The 19,163-nt window shown below is 43.6% G+C and overlaps 1 protein-coding gene across 2 annotated transcripts in view; it reads left to right on the top strand.

Annotated features, from left to right (window-relative positions):
• The window catches only part of LOC141917568 (WD repeat-containing protein 7), a 132,928-nt gene that overhangs the window by 74,362 nt on the left and 39,403 nt on the right, over positions 1 to 19,163 (top strand). For both annotated transcript variants that reach the window (XM_074810868.1, XM_074810867.1), the window contains one exon: positions 11,706 to 11,892. In XM_074810868.1, coding sequence (XP_074666969.1) covers positions 11,706 to 11,892 — 187 coding nt within the window. The remainder of the gene's footprint in view (positions 1 to 11,705; positions 11,893 to 19,163) is intronic.

Raw genomic sequence — 19,163 nt, 5'->3', positions numbered from 1 at the left:
GTATGGCAGAAAACGGTCAATCTTTGTGGCAGATATTATGCCCTAATTTAAATCTGGTTTTTGTCAAATCTTAAAAATTATATTCACCTTTTCCCCCATCCTGTAGGGGATGAGCGATTTGAATTACTTTTTTTTTTTTAAATCAGTTTTCTTTCTTGCATATGTAATATTCTGGCTATTGTAATGGGTCGTATCACAGCAAACTAAAATAGCCCTTGTGTTGGACTATGAGGAAGCTTCAGCACCAGACAAGTCCCTGTCAGTTGTGTTTTCTACCTCTAAGCGAAGGCTCAGCTTTGAGACTGATACCCCATTTGGGGGGATAATAAAAATTCAAGATACTGTATTTTTTCCTTCAACTTCAGCTTTCGAGTCCCACAGGCTGCTCAGACCAGCCCTGGGTTGTTCCTCAGGAGGGCGTCAGACCTGCCGGGACGTGTCCTGGTGACGGCCAGCCGTGGCTGCATTTGTGTCTGTGGACCTGGTTTCTCTGCTTTCTCTTTCCAGGCCATCGAGCAGAGGCTCTCGTGTGAAATACTGGGTAAAACACAACCACTCCCACCAGGGAACACTCACGTTTTCATCTAATTTGAAAGGAACCAACCCAGTGTGGCTTTTCCAGGCTGCTCGTGGGGCAGCAGCATGGCAAGACGAAGCTTTGTTGGCTGGGGCAGGGAGAGGCGAGACCCAAGAGTGGTACCTTGGGAAGGTGCCCGGGGGAGAGCTGAGCCCACGCCGGTGTGTGTGGGCAGAGAGGAGGCCCAGCTGCTTGGCCGATGAACACCGAGCTCATAAATTCAAGCTCAGCCTTGCCGTGCGTCACACCCCATCGCAGGCTGCGGTTTCATGGCGATCCCCAAGCTCACCCCGTTAACATTATTCCCGTTTTACAGATAAGGAACAGAAGTTTTTCTTGTAGGAGTATGCGAGGGTAACTCAGATATCTGTGTGAACAAAGAGTATCAGAGGAGATGCATACGTTAGTCATTTCCCAAGAAAAGAAGTATGTATGATTTTGCTGCCGGTCTGAACATGCCACCCCCAAGTACGCTTTGAAAACAAAACACTGCCGATGCCACCAGAGTCAGAGATTCTAGTTTTCTGCAGTTCTTGTGAAAACGGGTGGTTGGAGAGGTGTAGGGATTGTGTTGGTGTCCGATGGAAGGGTCCGGAGAGCACCGGCCTGGTGGCTTTTGGTGATCTGGTTCATGGTGAGAGGCAATGAAAGCGGGATTCTCTCTTTTTGGTCCAGGCACGAGAGCTCCCTTCTGACATCCCAGAACCCTTTACCTGCTCTAGTCATGTCTCGCTTCAGCCCCTCATTCTCCAAAAGGTGCCTTGCACGACCGCATGCCTCGTGTCGCACGGGGAACCTGAGGGCTCGGCCCTTTGGGGTTAGGTCCAGCCCCACGACGGTTCCTGTTGCTCTTCACAGCCCCGCCACGAGCTGGGGTGAGAGATCACACAGAATCCTTCAGGTTGGAAAAGCCCCTTGGGATCATTGAGTCCAACCCTCAGCCCGACTCTACAAAGTTCTCCCCTACACCACATCCCCCAACAGCTCATCCAAACGACCCTTAAACACACCCAGGGATGGGGACTCCACCCCCTCCCTGGGCAGCCTATTCCACTCTCTGACCACTCTTTCTGGGAAACACTTTTTCCTGATGTAATGCTGTCGAAAACCTCACCATGGTCGTGAGGGGTGTCATTCCCAATTTTAATCTCTTGGGAGTTTACAGCCATGTATGTTAATGTCCTGAGGGAAGCGTGTGTACGGGAAGCTCGAGAGGAGAATACCTGCCCGAGCAGATGTAACAGCAGGCTAGCGGGATGTGCCGGGGTTTATTTCTGTGTTTGTGAGCGTATTTGCGTTTTCAGTCCCTAGAAGCAGCGTTTATGGGACGATGGCAGCGCAGCGGCGGGCGTTTCTCAGCGCTGAGTGGCTCTGCGGGGTTACTCAGCATCACGGCGCAGGGCGGGAGCAGATGGTACCTCCCCATCTCCCGAAGGGCTTGGCTTTGTCAACACTCCCTGCCCACGAGTACCTGAACGTTTAGAAGCGGTTTCTGTAACAGCAATTTTTGCGTTTCCATGGGAAATTCAGAAAAATGTACATTCGTTTCTTTGTTTATGCAGCTATTTTGCTTAATTTTTAAGAAGTGTATTGTCAGAGAAGCAGAACTGATGCTGCTGGTACTGTGCGTATCTGAAGGAAGGTGGAGCTTTGGTGCCAGGGCCAGGGAACGGGAAGCAGGGATGCTCACCTCTTTGCTGTGCTAGATAACTTCTATATTTTACAGCCATGGTTCATAATTACACTAGATGTTTTCTGGCTGCAGAACGTTGAGATCAGGCGTATTACCTGAGATTGATTCTTTCCTTCCCGAGGTGGGTGGTGAAAGAGCCTCTCTATTGGAATGTAATTCCAATTTCCAGTTTGCAGAAAGAGCACAACGTCTTGGGAGGCTGTGGAAACGCGCCGAGTGCCATTGGCGGCCCAACAAGCAATGAGAGTCTTTACTAAGACAGACCATCCGCAAAGTCGGGATTATCGTTCCGCATTGGTCACGTGTTCTAGCTGGGATAGCTGTGCTAAAGGGAAAAGAGGAATTCTTTCCCCAAAAAAATTCTCAAAAAATTGTAGTTTTATTTTGCTGTGTTTTACATGGCTGATACCTGCTCTTAAACGAACATTACATTTAGAGTTAGTCTTTGACACTAAGTTGTATTTAAATGTTACAGGGGGCTTAAACAACCAGCAAACAATAGTGTGCTTGATGCAATGTTACCAACTTAAAATATATATTCTTCAAATATCAGATGGGAAAACCAAAGCTGTGTAGACTTTTTGCTGTGCCATGGCTGTGTCTAAGAAAATAGTGGCCAAACATTGTCAATCGATAGTTTGCATGTTTAAAAAGAACACTTAAGAATAACTTTTTTATAAACTGCTGCTTCAGAAGCTGTGATAAGTCAATAAATCAGCCTGTGCTTGTCTTTGTGATGAGGGAGATGAAGAGGAACTCGGAAACTGATTTAATTCATCATACAAATTAACATTATTCCTCCATTAGGGTTGCAGATGCCAAGCCAAGCGTGCTTACCTTAAAAGAATAGGATAGGAATGGGAGTTTTACCGTTGTACAGATACAGGTGGTAGGAGTAATCGCAAACCCAGGAAGAGACCTGTGAGATATTGGACTTGTTCATTTTAGGAAGGAGAAATGTGGGAGAAAACATACAAAAACAATCGGCATAATATTGCTTTTGAGGCAACTGGCAAGCGTTTGGATATACAAGGGAGGGGTTGATTAATGCTTAGGATTATAATTATTGGAAATGATTTCTCCTGACCTTTTTTCTAATTAACAGTCTTTGCTGGGAGCTTTTGCGTTCACTGGGAAGCAGGTGGGATTTGCTGAGTAAGACATGTGTGACAACCATAGTTGTCTTTTTGTTGCCTGTGTTCTTCGGAGAAGGGTGTGACCCTTCTGTGGTCCAGCCCGCTGACGGTCAGGGAGCGGGTGCCCGGGGCTTTGGGGCTGTTCCCAGTCCTACAGCAGGAACTTCTCTGATCAGGGCTGGATCAGTGGTCACGGTGACAAGATTGGATGAGCAGTCCTTCATCTAAGCCAGGACGGCGTGTCCTGTCTTCATGTGTGTGTGCATGCATGTGTGTGACTACACATTTAGAAGTGTTTTATTTTACATATACTGTTTAAGTGTTATTTTCCAACTTTTCATCATAAAATGTGCTCTTTCCATATAGCAACAGAGTTGCATCATTGTGCAGCTGGCTGCACTTAGCACTTACAGTGTAAAAAACCCAAACAAACAAAAAAACTCCAAACAAAAACCCCAAAACAAACCTTGTTTAAATATACACATCCCTTGTTAACTTTGAATTTCTTTGTTATATGAGCATTTGCATTCATCTTTGTGAAATGTCACAGCATAGGAGCAGATAACTCCAACGTGTATGACTTGAGTATCTTATTGGGGATGGTCTCTGAGACGATGGTCTGCAGCTGGTTGGAATAAATTGCTGTGGAGAACAGCAGTAAGAATTACAGAATCACAACCCAGCCTGGGTTGGAAGGCACCTCAAAGGATCATCTGGTCCAACCTTTTGTGGGAAAGGGAGCCAAGCTGAGATTATCTCGCACCCTCTCTAAATGCATCTTGAAAGCCTCCAGCGATGGGGACTCACCATGTCCCTGAGGAGGTTGTTCCAGTGATTGATTGTTCTCATTGTGGGGAAAAAAAAAACACCAACCCTCTTCCTTATGTCAATATGAAACCTTTCATGCTGCAACTTGTACCTGCTGCCCCTTGTCTTCTCCACGTGGCTCCTTGTGACGAGAGACCCTCTGTCCTCTTTGTAGCCGCCCTTTAAGCACCGGAGCGCTGTGATGAGCTCCCCGGAGCCTTCTCTTCTCCGGGGACGAGAGACCCAACTCCTTCAGTCAGACCTTCAGCTAGTCCTTGCGTGCCCCGCAGTTGTCTGCGAGTACAGTTTCAAGCTGTCTAACACAGCTAGCCGCTGCCTGGGAAACAATCCGGCAGCGCCGGCACAGGGCTGAGCCGTGGGATGCTGGTTCGGAGATCTGCGTGTTGGAAAACTAATCGCTGCTTCTGTGGGTGTCTTCCCGTTGCTGTAGTTACCAGTTTAGCATAAGAGATGTTATTGCCAGAGTCTTTGTTTGAAGCTATGGCTTGAACAGGTTGTAATTCAAAATGTGCAGCAATAGCCAAAAAGAAAATGAGCTGGTTTTACCCTACGTCCTGGCCTTTGGAGAGCTTTGATTTTTGTCTTCAGAACTACTCAAGTACATGCAAACATCACCCCTTGCTCCAGCAGCGCCCCGTCACTTGGGTTTCATTTTATTCAGAGATAAATCTGTTTAAATGAGTTACAGGGTTGCCCTGTAAAGAGCCTGACGACGATGCCGTCGGCTGCAGCCGAGCCCCAGCTATAGGGGTGCTGCCCAGATCGAGGGGATGGGCTCCTGTGGGGGGACAGCGCCTGGCCAGAAAGGGGCAACTTCAAAGAGCCTGACTGCCCTGAGATTTTTGTATTGCTCACGTGGCTTTGCAGCCCTTGAGAATAAAACACCCATCGTTGTTGGTACGGGCACGTTTATATATCGGCCACTGGTGCTGGGGAGGTGGTTAAAGCATTTCTTTACAGAATGGGTAGTTGGGCATTGGAATGGGCTGCCCAGGGAGGTGGTGGAGTCCCCATCCCTGCAGGTATTTAAGAGTCGGGTTGACATAGTGCTTAGGGATATGGTGTAGTTGAGAACTGTCAATGTTGCATTGGTGGTTGGACTGGATGATCTTCAAGGTCTTTTCCAACCTAGATGATTCTGTGAAATTGTGACCCCCCCTGACTCCCGCAAGTCGTTGCATTGACTTATTTCACTGATATTGTGCATCTTCCACTGTCATTTAGGTCTGTCCAAACTGCTCAAAAAAATTTGCTTACAATTATGTGTAACAGGAGAAAACTTCTGAGATTCACATCTAGTTTGGTCAGCACTGTGATGGAAAAAACAGCTACTTCCTATGAAATGGATGATCATTTTTATGGAAATAGCTTTATTTAGAAAACATTATATAATTTAGATTAAAATAAATAGCGTGGTTTAATGGAATTATGCAATTAACAGGAATAAAAATACAAAGTTTAATGTACAGTTATGACCTGAGTCATATTGGCTTTCTCCTTCCTGCTAGATTATAAACAAATTTTGGATTAAAATAATGGTAGTTTACTCTTTCTATAGCACTGTAATATAATTTCATAGTTAGAGGAAGAATGCATTTAAGCCAGCATAGTTGGGTTCTCTCTATAAATTGAAACAAGTCTGATCTAAAACTCATTTACTGTCTTGGAACAGAATTGATCTTGCTTTCACATTTGATTCCCCCACTGCAGATTTTGAGAGGAAGAAAAATGGCATTGTTAGGTCAGTTTAACTAGGCCAGAGTTAGCCAGAAAAGACTGGGAGACCAGCTATTACAAACACTTTCTTCTTTTTCCTTTGTCTCCCTTCCTAACAAATTATGCAAAGTCTTACAGAATTGTAAAACAGCTTAGGGGCAGCGTTCGTCTGGCCCCACTGACGGATATTCTTAACGTAAAAAGCAATATATATTACGCTGTTTAAGAGAAATGCTGGGAATTTACTGCATCTGGGATTGGACATTCTGACCCCTTAAACCGCTGTTAAATTTCCAGAATTTGCATAGATAAGTAACATGGAGAAAATGTTCCCCTTAAGATTAAATAACAGTTCTGATGTTTTTAAGTCTTCAAAGTGGATGGAGGACACTTCCCTTCAGATCAGATGTGAGGCAAAAAACCCTATTTTTTTATCTTTTGTTGTTAAAAAATGGAGTCTTAACTGTCCAGTAAAGCACCAATGTGCTGCAGAAACACATTCAACTAGGCAGCCTTTAACTTTCAAAACCCCAAGAGGTGGTTACAAATTTCAGGACAAACTTTGCTCCCTTGGGGAGGCTGAGAGCCACAGCGCGGGTGGGAGGCCCCAGCGTGCTGCTCAAGCTCCGCTGCCCCGCTCCAGTTACCCGGCTCCTAGCGCTTGTACATCTACAAACATTCACCTGTTCAGTATAAATGAGAAAAAGGACTTACAGCGAGTCATAAATGTCATTTTAAATGTATATTTTTGCTAATCCCAACTCTTGCTCTTTTTTTCAGCTAATGGGAGCCTCAAATAATTTAAATTTACTGACAAAATAAGCAGGAACTACCTTTCTCTAGTATTTTTCAACACTGTATTACTACTTGATACTTTAATACTTGAGTAAGGCAGGGGGCTGGCCCTCGGCCCTCAGAAGAGCGAAGCCGGAGCAAGGCAAATTTAATTCCAAGTTGTCTTTTACTTTGAATGAAATGCAGTCTCGTTACTGTCACGCACAGTAACTTCTTAGCTTCTTAATATACTCTAAGACCGTACTTTTGAAAATAAATGTTTAAAAACTACTTACTCTGAAATTCCCTTAGAAGTTGCAGGCATTGCACCTGTTGCAAGAACGGTACTTAAATGACTCGAAGAGGTCATCAGCAAAAAGAAGGTCTTTCCTAGCATAAGTACACTTGAAAAAATTTGTCAGAGTTACATTAAAGGCCAAAAAAAATGCTGAAAAAGAATTCTGTAAAAATTAGGAAATTTGACATTGAGTGTGATTGAAAAAAAGATCTTTTCATCATTAGGTCTTTAGAAAAAATTCTTCGAATAATATGACCAGTTCATTTTTAATTTAAGCCTAAAACTATCCTCTGATTTTATACCTGTCAGAAAGATGAGAGAACATACGTAATAAAAATTCACTGCACTAGAAGTAGGAAGGGATTAAGGGATGTGGATTTCTAACCCAGCTATCCAAATTTATCTTTATGTGGACATTTTGCACAGGTATACATCAAATCAGGAAAAAATCATCCAGAAAGGGTCACAGTTTGGGCTAATTTCTTGTAGAAAAACGTTATGCCCACAGACATGGGGAAAAAGGGGAGACTGAAAAAAATTCGAGCTATGATTCTTCACTTTTTTTTTCATAAAATCAGAAAAAGATGCAAAGCAGGTTAAATCATATTCTTGGGAGTCCATGATTTTTATTTAGTTGGAACTTGATCTCATGGCAAATTATGAGAATGGGAATCAGAGTTATCAGTGTCTCGTTCATGCCTGTGCTATTGATTTTCCTGAGAAAATTATTTAATTTTCTTAAATCTATCGGCAAAATGGGGCTAACAATGCTGACTGATGTAATATGGTTAAAGCTCTTGAGATTCAGCAAGGAAAGACATTTTAGAAATCCAAGGGGCTATATGCGTTGAAAATAACTGATAAGCTTTAGTATTCTTACCACATTTTCATTAATAGAAATGACAGAAGGAGCAAAGACTCCAGCGTTCAGGTAAGAACATGAAGAAGTGGGCAGGTTTTGGCCGGGGCCCCTGTTTGCTGGATACAGCTTTTCGTGGGGTACCTGCCTGCCCTCGCCTGCGGTGTTTCCCGTCGGGAGGTATAGAAATAGTTTCAGAGAAGTGGCAGATTGGCTCGCTCTATCCTAAATGCTGAAAGCATTTCAATAGAGGTGTCCAAAAATCTTAAAAATCTTATCCTTCACCCCTGGCTGAGAAAAATCCAGCCTGGTTTGGGTGCTCCTGGTAACTCTTGTGCTAACGAGGTGCCTTCTGCGCTCTGCCTCACCTCCACTGCTCCCCTTATTTCCATATGCTGTGGCATGCGTATACCAATGTGGAATAAACCAGCTGGAGCCAAATTATATTTTAATACAATTTTATATAGGAATGTCACTTCCTGAGCTAAGTTACTGCTTGAAGTAATTCTGTCTGGTAAGTTGTACCCTAATTTTTAATGAAAAGACCTTTTGTTGGTTTGTTTCTCACTGACTTTTTCGAACCCAAGGTATGTATAAATCATCAAAACTTAGTTTTTACCAGGGCAGATTTTTTAATTTTTTGCTTAAAGAGCGTGATGTTGTCTAGATTTCCAGCAAGAAAGAGAACACGCCCTGCTTACAGCAATTTGAGTGTGCACTGAATGGAGGAGCCCATCCCAAAGCTGAAGCGCAGTCACAAGCTGCATTCTGGTTTGGTAGGCTCTTTTCTGTCACATCACCGTGTTGGCCCCAACTTTTACTAAAATACCTTTAAATAGATACTCTCTCGCCCGTTTGTGGGCGGCACGAGTGTGTAGGTTTGCTGGAAGGTGCTGCTCCCTGTCCCGCTCCACATCGTGGGCGCAAAGGTTAAGAGCAAAGGATTTCCGCAGCCCCAATCAGCAGAGCTTTTCCAGGGCTAATTACCTCTTTACTGCGCTGACTCTAATGTGACATGTTTATTGCCTTAACTAACAACTCATTAGCTTAGTTGATGTTTTTGTCAATATTAATTCATTCGTTTAAGCCCAGTCAAAGCTTAAACAAAGATGTCCGGGCTGAGAAACGGGCAGCAGAATGACTTTTGTTTAGTTCATCTTTTTCTTCAGCTCAATTTACACAAGGTAGGTGTCAGCAGGAGCAATGCTGGGAGGATTCCCCTGAAAAAGGTGGGCGTGGTTCATCGTAGTCATGTTTGAGTGGTGACGCTTTTTAATAAGGTTCTTACGTTTGAGACGTAAAATTCACACAAAATAGAGCTTCGTGGCCTGCCATGCGCTTCAGGAAGAAACTTTCAGGGGTTTTTTTGCACGTGTATAAGGGCGTCGTGTGAAGGGGCTAGAAGAGCATGTCAGCTGCTGGCTTTTCTGAGTGCTTAAAATGACAGGCGGTTTATTTAATAAACAGGGGGGACAGTTCTGAAAACTAAAGAAAAACCTGTTAAAATCAATAGGTCGTCTCTATCACAATAGCAAGCTAAATGAACATTATTAAGAGGTGACAAATAATTATGTAGAGATAATGATAAATTATCTTTATCTGGAAGCATTGCTTGTTTTGGCCCTCCTACACATTTATATATATGTAATTATTTTGATAAAAAACCAGTCTATTAAATGAAATTATTAATCAAGTTTCCTCAATATGCAGAACCTGGATCAGAATTCAGGTGTGTTTAAGTTCTGTTCAGGACATCATTTCTCTCTCTTCCCCTGACCCCCTTAAGCTATCTTTCTCTTTAAAAGAAAAAAAAAAGGCGTTGTGGGGAGGAGGGGGGGGAGTTAATGAGGATGGACACCAGTCTGTGAGGTGACAGAGTAAAGTGCCTGAGTCCCGTGTGCGGCCCCCGGGAGGGGAGGCGATGCGGCGGGTACCTGGCAGGGCAGAGCCCCCAACCCCAGCCAGCGCCCTCTGCCGCCATCACGAGAGTAATTTGAATATGAATTTGAATATTGAATTTGGGAGATTCACTTGTCTTGTAATTCTAGATCCTGCTGCTGCTTTCAGTAAGGAGGGGGATCATTGCCAGCTCTTGTTTGTTTTCAGGAGGGGACCTGAGGGGACAGTGCTGATGCAGAGTCTCTTTAACAGAAACTGCGTGGCCAGGACACTCAAATGTGACAGAAATGACCCAAAATTCAGTTCCTTCAGCTGCAAGAGGGAAATGTTTGAGCTCACATCTCTAACTGACCTTAACCACCAAATACTGAGTCCTTCAAAGGTGGCGACATGTCCAGCAGTTCCTGGTTATTCTTTAAAAACACAGTTACCGGTCAGAAAGCGTCGGGCTCCGGGGGCTCCCCCGGCACCGGGCACTTTCCCCCTTTCCCCAGAGCTGCCTGTTCTATCCACTCAGCAGTGGGGGAACGGTGTGGCTGCCCCAAAACCTGAGGGTACCGCTTCCCTAATAATCATCATCATAACTAAAAAAAAATCCTCATGTGTAAGATGTGTGAGACAAGACTGGCAGTGGGTCTGTTAAAAAACGGACTAAATAATTTTCTGTTTAAGAGCCGATGCTCAGTTTTAATTTTTTTTATATATGTCATGCTCATTTACTGAGGTGCGACCCTGGAATGGTGAAAATTATGAACTTTCAGGCAACTCTTCTCAACTTATTTGTGGGCCCCGTGGCAGGGAGGTTTCTGCCCAGGTACGTGGAGGGGGGTGGTGTTACCTCAGCGCTGTCGGGTGTTTCCTTAGCACGAGACCCAGGCGCGGTGCTGGAGGTGCTGGGAGCAGGAGCCGTCCCAACCAACCTCCCCCTGTGCATCCCAGAGTCATCGAGGTTGGCAAAGACCTTGAAGATCCGCCAGTCCAACCATCAACCCGAGGCAGAGCTTTGCGGAGGCTTCACGAATAATTTGATTCCCTTTCCCAAACAGAGCATTCCTAATCCCGACATGCCTGGCGTGAGGAGCTGCGGTAGGAAGTTTTGCAAGGAAGGAAACGAGGGGTTGTTTTGGTGGAGTTCTGGTGACTTCGGTGACCTGGTTTTGCTGTTTCTCGCGTGAATTGCTGCCAGCTGCAGCCAGGGATACTGATGAGAGAGTGTAATCTCAGTGAGATTTGTTTTCACTGATCCTTCCCCAAGTTTCATCTTTTAAGCTTGTTTTTGTTAGACATCCTTTCAAAATGACGTACCTTTTTCTTCTGAAGACTTTATTTGTTATATGTTAATTTTGTTACAGATTTCAGGGTTTTAACAAGTGTCTATTGAAGGGAGAATTTTTTTTATCATTTTTGCTTTGATTTATCATTTTTGCTTTGATTTATCATTTTTGCTTTGATTTATCATTTTGTCATCAAATCATTTTGATTTATTCTCTCTTTGCACAGTTTTCGGGCAGAAATATTTAGGCATGGAGACTTCTTACCCTTTTTTCCAAAAATACATTTAGTACAATTCCTTTTATAGCGAAAATACATGTTTAAGACTCAACACTGACAATATTGGCTTGGGCCTGCTTGCTTCAGCTCGCTGTGCCGTGTAGCCTGACGTGTTCCAGCCACAAACTGGCCGTCATTGCCCCTGAGAACGATTTAAAATCCTCGTTGGCAGCGACTGGGGGGGTCGCAGCGTGGCTAACGGGGTGCACACCTCTAATCCGGTGTAAGCCTCTGCGCGTTCTCACTGAGGTGAGCCCTTAGCGTGGTGACTTAGGAGCAGGTTCCCGTCCTGGTGTAGCTCAGCAGCAAGGCCTTGTGCGCCGCGCCGGGCTGTGCCGCTCTCACCGTGCCCTTGTCTCCCCTCTGCACGGCAGGCAAGGCGCTGACGTTCCTGCTGCTGCAGCCGCCCAGCCCCAAGCTGCCCGCGCACAGCACCATCCGCAGAACCGCCATCGACCTCATCGGCCGCGGCTTCACCGTCTGGGAGCCCTACATGGACGTCTCCGCCGTGCTGATGGGCCTTCTGGAGCTCTGCGCCGACGCCGAGAAGCAGCTGGCGAAGTAGGTAGCGCCTTGATTCACTTCCAAACGTTGACTTATGTCGTTTCCGACCCGCGGATCTGGGGTGTTCCAGTGGTTGGTGGCCAGGACCTGGACTGGAAGCCCAGAGAATTACAATGGTTCTGTGATCCCCTGGGGTTAAATGAAGGTGAAACGACACCAAACGACTGGTTAAAATGTTTTACTTGCTGTAGAGAGTAATTTCAACTTGGAAAAGGATAATAAGCAATGGGGTCTCTTATAAGTAAGAAAGGAAAGAAAAAGAGAGAGAGAGAGTCAAAGCAATCCAGATCACCACCCCAGGGTCCAGCGTTGTCTCGGGTCCAGTAATCCTGGGTGGTGGGTGCACACCCAGAGAAGTTTCTGTTGCCTTTTTAATTTCATTTTTTTAGCTTAGGCCACAGCTTCTCCTTGAGATTTTCAGTGTCGATGAATGTTTGAGGCCCTCCTTCAGTTCTAGGTTTTTCCAGTGGTTGGTTCAAACCCTGAGAGCTGTGGTGCTTGGCGAGACGGTGGGACAAGGAATGTCCCTGTTTCAAGTTCTGCATTTGAACCGGTACCATCCAAATTACAATTTCAAGCCTGCTTTAGTCTGGCTGGGTTTGCAGTCCCAGGTGGGTGATCTCGGGAAGGAGAGGGTTTAGCCATGGCAGCAGAGATCCGCTCACTGGTGTGCAGTGGCACCACGGTACCAGCTTCTCGTGGCGCTGAGGGTCACCCCAGACCCTTGGTAGGCGTTGCCTGGGGCTCTGCAGCATTAATCTTCTGGTCATATTGCCAGTAATTTTGAGAAAAGTGAGTTAAACATTATATCTAAAATACGTCTGTCTGTCTTTACCACCGTATTTTTTTTTTACCCTTTCTTAACTATAAAAATAGTATTTTCAAAAGGTATTTTCCACCAGTGTGTCTGAATATCTGGATTTATTTTTTTCCCATTGTTGTACAAGCTGTCCTGTCAGGGTGTGAATTGTTTCGGAAAGTGCATTTTGGAAAAGGTGGTTATTTTATCAACAGCATCTCTATTAATAGCAGCAAGGTAACTTGTAGATTTAAGGATTGCTAAGAAATCATAAACTCAGTAGACCACAGCCTGTCTCTAGGGTCAGAGAACAACTTATTAAAGTGTCCTAAATCAAGATTTATATGGTATGCTGTCTTGTGCCTCTGTTCTAACCTCCGTGAAATAAAATCTTATTTCAATTAGGTATCTGTAATTGGGGGGGGGGGGGCAGATTTCACGATGAATTCTGGTACTTTGACATCAAATGCACAGCACAAATGTAATACTGTTTATTAATTTTTTTTTTTGTGCATGGAACTGTAAGTGCCTATTTGTTCCATTTCTTAAAACTTACTAGAATTGTACAACTTCTAGTTATGTATACCCAGGTATGTACACAAGTTATTACACTTGATAGTGCCATGGACTATCAATCATGTCATCAAGTAATTACGGCTAAAACAAATAATTATGGCTAAATGCATAAGTGGAGTCATTAAGATGACATGTGAGATAAAGGTAGCATCTTGCCTTTTTTTTATCTTTTAAGATAATGGGATTCTTGAATATTAGTGCTTGGGATTTATTTAATGTGTGCAGCTTCACAGGACACGAGTAGCATTTCTGTTGAGTATCCATAAATTTTATGATCTGAGGCCTAAATGTAATAAATTTCAAGTGGGGCCCCGATTCTCACAGTCTTTACTCACACCATTAATCTGATTAATGACAACAGGACTATTTGCACAGGAAAGGGTTTTGCAATATAGTCCTTATTTTTATTATTGTTTGTTGTAAAATTGATCATCTCATCTGGAATTTATTCTAAATCTCTATCCAAACAATATTTTCGGTATTTAGTTTTTATAAAAAAGAAAGTAAGCTGCTTAAATGTGCCAAAGGGGAGGCTCTGATTTCTATGTATAAATAGAGAAAAATAGTCACTATAAGGAGCAACCACAGTAGGCTGTTTATATGAATAAAACAATGATACTATGCTTTATGTAATTGGCTTTGAAAGCTATTTCAAGCTTCCTGCTTTTAATGGAAAACCTTGAAAAATATAAGTGAATATACATTAGTGCTGCTGAGCCAGGATTTTTCATTCGTAGGCACACGGCTCTTGCACAGGAGGAAATTAGACCCCAGTCAGGACAGACAAAACATGTAGCTCCTGCTCTAGGTAGAGGGTTGCCTTGAGCAAATACAAATTTCATATTTATTTGGCTGCCAGTATGAATTAATGCTGCAGCATTAATAAGGTCTGCGGACATCCACTTGGAAAATGACTGTTACTAAAAATATTTAAATTTAATGATCATTTTCATCCCATAAAATAGAGGAATCGTTGATGTTTTTTCGAACAAAACCTCAGCACGTTTTTGTTAAACAAGCTTATGTTCTTAAGCGCCCAGGCTGTTACCACGTTTGCAATGGGCTGAAGGGGGCTGAAGGGGTGTTTCCCCATGGAATCCAAACCGTTGGCCTTCCTGCTCTGCACCACTCGCCGTTCCAGTGCTGGCCAAGTCTAGCATCCCAAGCCCTGTGTGAATATTCCCTAGGGTTTTTTTTTTTTTAAACATATTTCCTGCTTAATTTTTAATTTACGTAGCGCTTTCTACACGCTATTTTAATCAGTGGGGTTCCTTAAGAGTTAATCTGTAAACCACTCAGGAATTGATAAACCGTTCGTTAATGGGGAAACAATTTCATTCCTAAAGGAGGACGGTTGACTGGTCTGTGACATTTTCTTTGCAAGGTTTTTGCTTGGGAGAAAAAATAAAAAAAAATCTAGTATCTGAAATTGCCAAGGTCATCATAATTGATTATTTCGGTATTAATTTTACTGTATTTCTTTCCAAAAAACGCAGAGGTTCGTTTTTCAGCAGGTAACGTTGTGCTTGATGGCGTTGTGATGTCTGTGGAGCTTTCTGGGGGATTCCTGAAGCGTGTGGGAGAGGAGGGTTTTACGTGAAAGGGGAAGGAAATGTCTGCAGCACTCACAAACTCCTTTAACGCTGCAGTAGGCTTCAGCGGTCAGGTGGATATTCCCCTACCTGTAGAACGGTGTGCTTGGCGCAAGGAGGGGCGTGCTTACCTCACAGATGTTGTTCTTTACAGCACTGCAGTAATAATGGTATTTTAGGGGTTAAAAAAAAATCTTAAACAGCCAGTTTTTTGTTTTATTCTAAGAGTGTTGTTTGCTGAATCCCAGTAAACACTGTTCTTCTGTGTCTCACTATATGAAACTGTGGAATTCCCTTCCAATTAGAGATTAGTCAGGCGTTTGAACTATGTATTTACATTTTCAGTTACTTTTCTATTTTAGACAAGAATTTCTTTTGCTTGTCACAACATTTAGTGCCACGAGCACTTTTACACACCCGTAGCATTTAACCTTGGCCTTCAGTTTCACATCTTACAGTTCTGAAAACTGCTCTCTGAGGAATGAATTTCACTTTACAGATGTATTTACAAATGTTTGCTTATAAAGACGTGCATTATAACTGCTACGTGCAATAAGGAACTGGCCAGGGTTGTCTTAATACCACGTATGCGTTTTATTATCCATCTTGGGGGTGTTTAAGGTTTCTGAGTTTTTTACGTTACGCTAACACAGCTATTACCCATCTTAGACAACAGTTTTAATTTTACAATGTAAAGAATGACTGATGGCCATGTGTTGGGGGGGTGTTAATGGAGAAATATGTACAAACTGGATTAATATTGTTCCTTGTCTGAACTCCAATGATTTCATGTAGTGTGACAAAACAAAACCAAAACATTTTACCTCGGCTGAGGATCTCCAAAGCCCTATTGTATGTAAATACAGACTTAGAGAAGCCAAGCGAACATTGTTCTGCAGAAAGTCGTTTCCATCTTGCGATTACATCCTTAGCTGTCATAAAGATTAGTATGGCTCTCTATCCACGGAGCACTGAATAAATGAATGTATCAGCATGTAGCCTTGAGGAGCCCAATGCAATTTTCATCATGATAAATTGCATAATAAGCGAGAAAGTGTTTGCTTATTAATCCATAACAAGATTTAGATTGAAAATGGCCTGTTACATTCATGACAGATACAGTACCGACTGCAGGCAGAGCAAGATGGAAAGAAATAGAGCAACAATGTGTGCAGGGGGTTAAGTGTGCATCTCACCCTCCCGGTGCCCTGCTGAGCTGCCCCTTTTTGTGCCTGATTTACCGTGTACACAATAACAGCGCACAGCTGCCTGGCTTCTCTCCCTCATGTTAAGAACATTTTATGAAAGAGCTTTTATGTCAAGCTTCTGCTTTAAAAAAAAAAAAAAAAAAATCACTTCACATGTATTGACCAGAAAAAATACCAGTGTTTTTCCTTTTTCCCTTCTGAATTGAATAAATATCTGTGCTGTTATCCAAAACTCTGGTATTTATAACCCCTCCACTCTCCCAGTTCATCCAAGTCCCCAAAGGTAATGCCGTGCTGGCCTGCCATGCCAAATGAAACCACTCAGTTGCGAGGATTAAGAGTATTTTTTTTCTAGCGTTTATTAGGCTTTGATTTCTTGGCATGGATGATAGTAGGGATCGTTGCTGTCCATTATTTTTGCTCTTTGGATTACGAGCTACAGTTTGGTATAGGTTATGATATAATATCCCAAAATTAGCAAATTGCATTCTAATCGATCCATGTGTTTTTATATATGTGTGTGTACTAAAATAATTAGCTAAATCTCTTTAGTTTTAATTGTGTTTAGTGGAAAACTTTCCTTTTGTGTTCTTACCGATTCTCTCTGTGGAGCCATAGGATATATAGCACGGACATCCCTAGTTTTCAAGTACGGTAGAACATCTTTAGAACATAGCCTAAAAAACTGCTGAAATTGAGGGTTTTAGAGGAGAAATGTGAGCTGGGGACTTGGTCCTCGAGGTGATGTGGCAAACTACCACATGCTGCCACTACAGAGATGATTTAAACCTGGAAAGCACAGGGATTTGTGTCCGTGTCCGTTCTGGTTTAGCCCTTGGGTTCCAGGAGGCTGGAGCTGGGCCTCGATGAGCTGCAGTTGTATCGGGCAGGGGTCCCTCGGCACCGCGGCCTCTCGTGGAGGCGGAGGAAGAGGAGTACCATGCTCACTGCCTTGGTGCCGTGGGGAGCACTGCGAGCCTGCCCAGACAGACAGGAGTCGTTCCGAAGTCTGCTGACGGAGAGGTTTCTGTTAAATGAGACGGGACATACCCATCTTCCCTTTTCTCCCTTCTGCTGACCTCGGAGCATCAAAGCAAAGTCCCCAGCCGGAGGAGGGAAAAGGGGCTGAAAGTCCCTTTTGCAGAATAGCAGCTTTCCCCGAAAGGCCCCGTCTCAACACCCTTCAAAAGATCCCTGTGGGTCCCCTCGGACCTCTGCGTGACCAGCTGGGTCTGTGCTCGGCTGCCTTCTGTGGGCCCAGGTAGCAAAGAGATATTAATCACGATCATTACCCTTTATGCTGAAATTTCACATTCTTAGTCCCATGAATTTTTCATCTGGGTTTGTTTTATGGAAGTCAAGAAATGCAGAAATCTGATGGCTACGTTTTCTGTTCATCGCCATCCAAACCTAGGTATGACCTACAGCTCTTCCCAGGCAGCTTGATGTTTTCCACTTGTTTTAAAAATCAGCTTTTTAAATGCAACTTCCTTATTTTTTTTGTTCCGTAGTGAAGTACACAAACATTACTCTGAAGTTGTGATAACTTGTGCTAAACATATAAACAAGTTATCTATTAAAAAAGTCTAGATTTCATTGAAAACATTATTCAAATAGCATATTGTTTCCCAAAAAACTCAAGATATTCAGATTACTGGCATGGGGGAAGTTGGTGATGGGTTTGGGAAAAGAGAGAGCAGCATTCCCTGATGACGCAGGTTAGTGGCCACTGAGAATCAGCCTTCTAGAAATGAGCAAAAAGGCACAAATCATTGCAGCAATAAAGTTTTTTACTGTCATTTGCAGGTGGAATATAGGCTCTGGTGTTACAGGTATGCCTTGCAGGCCAGGCTGCATCCATTTTGTCTGTTGGGCGTACAGAAATGACTCCTCAGATGTCTGCTCGCGGTGCGGTGGCAAGTCAGGGGCCAGGATGAGGACAAGAGGGACAACACATGCTGCCGACTCTTGCTGGATGTGCAGAAGCCCTAAAAACTCATCAATACAAGAACAGAAGTCTGGGTGTGAAAGCCAGCGTTTCCCTCTGTGCGTTAGTTTTGCATCTGCTCTGGTTTTGTTCTGGGTTTGGGAGCGGCGTGCCTGTCCCGTCTCGCAGGGATGAAAGAGGACGTGCGGAGCAGCTGGCCTGGCCCCAGGAGGGGGTTAATCCTGCCCACATACTGCCACTGCTGCGCCCTGCTCCTGAATTAAAAAAAAAAAAAAAAAAGCCTGTTGCTTTTCAGGGAAATGCACGCTTTGCCAAGCACCCTGTAAGGAAGAGCACTGCTGGCAGAAACCCTTTAGAGAAAAAAGTAGTGAGGCGCTGGGGGTTTGATTGCTTTTGGGAGATAATGAGCCCCCCTGAAAGCCTGACTTTGGTACCTCCCTTCCCTGGTTCATCACCTTGGTCTGTAGCATCCCTACAGCATTTCTAAAGTTATACTCAAATATGGTTTTACAAGTAAAAGGCCAACAGGGACGTCTTTATTGTTGCAGAGACTTTACTAGTTTTCAAATTCAGTAATTTTAATGCAAACAGTCGTGGTGAGGAGATAGGAAAGAAAATTATAATAAACTTTGGTTTGTATTTATATGAACTCAGGCCTGTAAAATGGTGATCGATCCATACCTCATCTTGTTACTTTAGAAAAATAATTTGGCAGGGAACTCCCGCTTTAACCACTCTGAAGTTATTGTTGCAAAGTACTCAGTTTGTAAGCTTTCACAATATTAAATCCAATATTGCATATAGAATTATTTTTCGAGACACTTAAAGAAATCAAGAGAATGTGCTGTGCTCTGTAGACACCCTCTCTCTCTCTCTCTCAAAACCAAGAAAAATTAAATAAGTAATTCAGTTACCACATGCTACCTAAATCCTCTACAAAATCAAGACTTTGCAATAGGCTGCTTGGGTTTGTGAACTTCTGTTACTCTTTACCAAACCAATTCAGCAGAAGAGCCCAGGGGAGGAGGAACCCCTTCAAACAGTGCCCAGAGCAGAGCGTCAGTGCATCTGCAGAAGTGCCGTGTCCTGCTTATTTTCTCTTACATTTGCACATGTGGCCTCTTGTTGAAGTGTTGTGGGGAAAA

This window comes from Strix aluco, chromosome W (genome assembly GCF_031877795.1).
Source record: "Strix aluco isolate bStrAlu1 chromosome W, bStrAlu1.hap1, whole genome shotgun sequence".
NCBI lineage: Eukaryota > Metazoa > Chordata > Aves > Strigiformes > Strigidae > Strix > Strix aluco.
This window is presented reverse-complemented; position numbering and strand designations above follow the sequence as displayed.